The 6,000-nt window shown below is 61.0% G+C and overlaps 1 protein-coding gene across 1 annotated transcript; it reads right to left on the reverse strand.

Annotated features, from left to right (window-relative positions):
- Nucleotides 1-1,864: 1,864 nt before the first annotated feature.
- Nucleotides 1,865-2,827, reverse strand: CDK5R2 (cyclin dependent kinase 5 regulatory subunit 2; the record flags this gene model as incomplete). The annotated part of the gene is made up of 1 exon (XM_082285514.1): nt 1,865-2,827. One exon carries the CDS (start codon nt 2,825-2,827, stop codon nt 1,865-1,867), a length of 963 nt encoding a protein of 320 aa, XP_082141640.1.
- Nucleotides 2,828-6,000: the final 3,173 nt, after the last annotated feature.

Genomic DNA, 6,000 nt, shown 5'->3' on the forward strand with positions numbered 1-6,000 from the left:
CACCACAAGGTCACATGAATGTCAATCTAAAGGCAGGGACAAGAGCATCCATGATGAGAGGGAGGACGGGAGCAGCATCGGTCCTGGTGGGTTTACACAGCCATGGAAAAGCCTTGCACAGCACCCTGCCAGGTCAGGCCCTGTCACAGGGACATCTGTGCTGTCTTCCTGGCAGCACAGCTTTGCCTGAATGAGCCAGATTGGGCCTAATTAGAGCTCTGCTGATGCACACAAAGGTAGAGAGAATCCACCTTACCCTCCATGACCTGCAGAGCCAGCACAGCTCTTCCCAGCTGAGTGGAGCCTGAATGCCTGGCTCAGAGGGGCTGTGAAGCACTGGATGCAGACCCCGACCAGAGAGCATATGCGGCAGCTTCTGCTAAAGAAGTCCTGGCAAATTCAGTACCCTGAAGCATAGCAACCAGCTACAAAAAAGGCAAAGCCTTCCTGTTCTCCGCTCCTCTCCCTGGAAGTCTGCAGAAGCACAGGGCTGGTAACAGGGATAGCAGCACAGCTCCCACAGCCTGCTGCTGCCAGGGAAGGGAGCCCAGCCCTGCAGAGCAGACATAGGGAGGAATGAGGTGAGGGAGGGCATAGCTTTAGGAAAAATAAAACTAAATATAATAATAAAAAAAGGAGGTGACAGGATGCCTGTCACACAGGCATCCTGTTAAAATTCATTGTGGCAGACAGGCATCAGGAATTTCCATCTGGAATGGAGGAGGCCAGGAGAGCTCACAAGGGTCCAAGAGACACTTAGGTGGACCAAGACTGGCCTTGGGCACAAAGAGGGGTGAAATTTCGACCCCCAACTCACACTGGATAGTAAAACCCCCTTTGGGAACTAGGGCCCCCCATTCCTCTTGGGGAGGAGTAGGCCATGACCAGGAGCTTGGGGTGCTACCCCAATTGCCCTTGCACCCCACAGCCCAGCAAGTCCAGGAGCCACCACCAGGCCCATCCAGGCCACCTCTTTATTCTCCAGTGAAGCAAAGCAAGAGGAGAGGAGACCCCCCCCCCTCCCGTAGCAGGCCCCCTCCGTTTGGGCACCCTAGGCCTCCCCTGGCACAGACCCCTCTTCCCGCAGCAGGCCAAGGTGGGGGGAGGCATCCCCCCTGTTTCGGGGGGCGCACCGGGGGGATTTACCGGCGGGGCGGGGCGTGGGCGCCCCCCCAGCGGCTCGAACAAAGGGGCACGCGGGCGGCTCCCGCGGGGTGAGGGGCAGAGTCGCCCATGCTGGGGGGGCCCATATACCACACGTGGGCGGGGGGGATGGGGGGAAGGCATCGCCCACAGCACAGAAACCCCCCCGGCCTTGCCCGCAATCCCCGCCTTTGTCTGCTCAGGCGCGGCAGCTCCAGCACCACGGACAGCACCGGGAGCGCTGCGGAAGCGCGGGGCGGCCCTGCCCGCGCTGCGGGGCTCGTTCACATGCACCCTCTGCCTGGGGCACCCGCCACACCCCAAACCCCCCCCCCCCCCGAACCCTCCTGCCCCTGACCCCCGCATCCATTTTATCACCCCTTTTTTCTAGAGAAAACGTATCCAGGAGCCTCCGCTCCTCCGCAGCCTCCCCCTCCCCCCCTTCGCGAAGGTGGGAGGGACACCACTCCCCCTCCCCGGTCTTCACCGCCGCCTCGGTGTTCCGGAGCGCAGCCCCCAGCTGGGGTCGGAGGCGGGGGAGGGGGGCAGCCGGATCCGGAGCAGGGAGGGTCCAAGCAGCGTCTCCGTGGAACTGACGGCTGAGGAAGGGGGAAGGCGAGGAGGATGTGGGGGCAGGAGGGGGAATCCGACAGTCTTTCGCCTCCCCCGCCCCTCGGTGCGCGGCCCCTTCCGCCCCCGGGGCCGGGGGCCTGGTACCTCCCTAGCGGTCCAGGCTGATCGTCCAGTGCTTGGACCCGTCTCCGCCCTCGCCCTCGCTCTTGAGGTCCTGGAAGAGTTGCGTGAAGTAGTGCGGGTCCGCGTTGATTCGCAGCATCTTGGCGCTGAGGCGCTGGATGATGCCCAGGCAGCGCTCCCAGAAGCGCCCCTTGTCTCCCTCCACCAGGAAGGGCTTGAGCGGGTAGGAGATCTCGTTGCCCATGTAGGAGTAGGCGAGATAGAGGCAGGTGAGGAAGGCGGCCTGCAGCTCGGCCTGGCTCCCGATGTCTTCGCCCCGCAGCGCTTCTCGGCACAGCAGGTAGACGAACACCAGGTTGGCCGGGGTGATGAAGCCCTGGTCCTGCCAGCCCTGCAGCAGCAGCGAGCGGTCCACGCTGCGAAACCAGGAGATGAGTTCGCCGGGGCTCAGCTCCTTCAGGCGATAGCAGCGGCGGCACACGAAGTCCCCCAAGCAGCGCAGCAGCTCGCCGGTGGACGCCTGCACCACCACGCGGCGCGGAGACCCCGGGGGGCGGCTGCCGGCCGGCGGCGGTGGCGGCGGCGGCTTTCCCCCGCCGGAGCCCGGGTGCAGCTCCTGCGGCGCCGAGGGCACTGTGGGCACCGGCACGGCCAGCGGGCCCTGCTTGGCGCCGTCGGCCGGCCCCACCACCGACTTGCGCAAGTTCTCGCGGTTGCGCTGCACCACCAGCGGGTCGGGCTGGCCCGGGCCGCCCCCCGGGGCCCCGCCGCTGGGCTTCGGCGTCACCTTCTTGGTGCTCTTCTTCTTCTTGGCCGAGGCGGCCACCAGCCGCTTCCAGGTTAGCGCCGAGATTAGCACGCCGGGGCGCTTCAGCCGGCTCTCGCCCTTGCCCGGCACCCTTCCCGGCGCCTTGTCGGCCAGCAGCCCCCCGCCGCCGCCGCCCTTGCCCGAGGAGGCGGCGGGGGAGAGGGAGAGCACCGTGCCCATGCTAACGCCGAGCGGGACGGGCGTGCGGGGGCCGGGACGCCGGCACCGCCCATAGGAGGCCGGGAGCTGCGGGGGAGGCGGCCCGCACCGGGGCCGCGGTGCCCGAGGATGCTACGCCGCGCCCGCTCTGGGCTCCGCGCCCGCCGCTGCAGCCAGCCGCGGCCCCGCCGCTCCCCGCCTCTCCGCCGACAGCCAATCGCCGCCGCACGGGCCCCCGGTGCGCCCGCCCCTCGCCGGTGGGCGGCGACGGGGGGAGAGCGCGGCGCGGCTTTGCCCGGCGGCCGCCGCCCCGGAGTGACCTTCACCGATGGGGGCCTCGTTCGGTGCGCCCGCCAGGGCGGGGGTCGGGGACCTGCGATGCTCTCACAGCCCCCCAGCCCTTTGTGTGGGGACGTGGTGGGGGGGAGAGCCCAGAGGACAGGGGACACGGGAGGGGTCTAGGGAGGGCTTCTGAACTCGGCTGTTCTTCCCAAGTCCTGCTCTGTTTTCTTATCTACAAGGGGAGGGATGAACCTTCCCAGACCAGCAGAGCCCCCTGGCCCATAGGTGCTAGGAGAACACGGTGGGGAAGAAGAGCCTTTGAAAATGCTAGAGGAGATGCTGAGGAGGGGTGAGGATCAAGAAGAACGTGTGCTCAGAGGGCAGCTGGAGAAGACTTGGGGTGGGTGCAAGGCCGGCTGTGACTCGGCAGCCAACCTGAAAGGTTTATTACGCTTGGGGGGCGAGCCTCATTTCTCCTGTGAACCAGCCCAGCCCTGGGCATGGCTCCACACGGAGTCAGAAGGTGCCACGGGGAAGCACTCCCATGACCTGCTGTGCAAGCCTGGGGTCCTTCACCCACCCTGCCTCTTCCCACTCAGCTGTGGAAGGGAGATTTACCGCCAGGCTGACAGTCACCAGCATTGGGCCAAAGTCAGGGACCTTGGAGAAACGGGAGGAGACCACCTCCATGTTTCCAAGGCAAGACCAGCCAGTCCTGCCGTCCAAAGCTCCCAGACGCTCAGGGAAGGAGGGGAGGGAAGAGATGCTGCACTTCTGCATCATTGCAAATGGAGTGCAATAAATCAGCCACGTACACGTGCATAGATGCTGCTTCTCCCTCTATGGATCTGAGCATGCCATAGATGTTGCTGCCTCTCTGGTCCATGCAGAAAGATCCCCCTTGTATTTCTCATGAGCTGCAGCCCTGATTTCTACGATGGGTGCCAGGCATCCATTAGGAACAAAACGCCCCAATTGCAGGGACTGCTCCTGCATGTAAAGCGCTGGGAGAGGCAGCTGGGAAAGGTTTTGGGGGGAATGTCTCAAGGATGCATTTTGATACAGCACTTTATGTGTGAAATGAACAGGTCGTTGCCAGGATGTAGCTGCTGCCGGATGGATACAGGCTAACAGGCGGTAATGAATTATCAGCAGGGAGGAGCTAAGCCAGCCCCCTCTCCCCTCCCCACTTCCTCCTGCTCTGCTGATGCTGGAGGTGTTTGCAAAGAAAGCGCAGGCTCGGAGCCATGTTTCAGGCTTCTAGACTGGCCTCCCGATGCTTGGGGTTGACTTGCCTCATCTAGGGGCAGGGCAGAGGCTATGTGCTCTGGGCCATGGCAGGGAAAAAGAGCAAAGTCTCATTCCCACATATCCTGCACTGTGGCCAGCCACCATTCCTGCAGTGGCATCTACAAAGAACAGGCATGTGTACACACAGACCCTCAGATGCAGAGGTTTGCTTTGGGAGTGGCCAGAACCAAAGTGGATCTGGGCCAGCATTACCTACTCAAGGCCAGCTTAGTCTGGGCTGAAGTAACCATGAGGATTTGATAAAGGGGTATAAATACAGAGGAAGAAAATCAGTACAAGGATCCTGACGACAAGTCAGCACCTTTAGATATACACAGCTGGTTTCAACATAGCCGAGAAGATGGAGGAGCCCTAGGGAAGGGATGGGAAGGAGCTTGTTGTCTTTGCTCTCTTTGCATGTTTAAGGATTTTCTGGTGTGCACACGTGGTTTCATCAGAAACCCATGGTTGAATTTTTCAGGTGAGGAAGTGGAGACCTTTCTGCATACTACTTGCTCCTGTCGAAGTAAAATTGCTCTCAGATTGCTTCACCAGAAACACACGAAGCCTCCCCCCATGCTGTGTGAACTCTCCCAAACTGGGTTCCCAGAACTCGTTCATAAAGGTTATTCCTATATAGCAGCGATTAGCTGGACTTCGCAGCAGAGGCCAGAGAGTTCCCCAGCCCTGGCTGGGCTTGTGGTTACCGCACCACGCTGCTCGGTGCCTGTGCACCTCCTACCACTCCCAGGTGGGGACATTTGGCTGAAGCCTCTTTAAAAATCCAGCTCAGGGCTGTTTAGTGATGCAGCTCGAGGCCTCGGCTATGAGCAGCAGAAGAGCTCCAGGGCATTATTCCCTTCTTGCTTGCAGCTTTTGTCCTGCTGCGGCAGCAGCTCTGGGGCAGAGGAGGTCAGCAGGCCCGTAGTCCTTTCCCAAGACAGCATTGCTGACAGTGGCAAGAGCTTCCTGCAAGCACTACGGAATTACCCAAGCCCTATAAGAACAGCAGGATGTTTCTTATGTGGGTAAAGAAGCAGCTTTGCAGCTTACATGGGAGGCAGACGCACTTCCACGTGAAAGAGGAGGATTTTTTCCCCACTCTTTAGTTTTACTCTTCAGGCTCAAGCCCTGAGGCTGGCAGGCAATGATAGAGCACAAGCTACATCCTTGAGACCATCTCTGCTTGGTCTCTTTCTTGGTCAGCTGGCAGGGAAAGGCACAAAGCAGGAGGGAAGGGCAGCATTTCCCTTCCCTGAGGAATTTGGGTTCCCCCCCCAGGCAGCAGGAATGGCATGCCCTCAGATGAAAGGGAGGAATGAAGTAGGTCTTCAGGCACAGTCAGTCTCAAAGCTCTCAGACTTCTGCCCTTGGCCAAATCTTCAGCTGTTGGTGGGGTGGACTTGCAGGAACACTGCTGGCATACACAGATCCTCTGTGACTAAGAGTCACTCTAGCAGGACAACACATACTTCAGTGACGTGCTATCACCAGCAAAGGGATGCTTTCTTATCCAAGTCCCTAATCTGGGCTATGTAAAGGGGTATCCCTGTCCCTGAATCAGGGGTGTTCCAGATGGGAAATTGGAGCACTCTGGTTCCCAGCGCAGCTGACTGGGCTCT

This window comes from Coloeus monedula, assembly GCF_965178545.1.
Source record: "Coloeus monedula genome assembly, chromosome: 7".
Classification (NCBI taxonomy): Eukaryota; Metazoa; Chordata; class Aves; order Passeriformes; family Corvidae; genus Coloeus; species Coloeus monedula.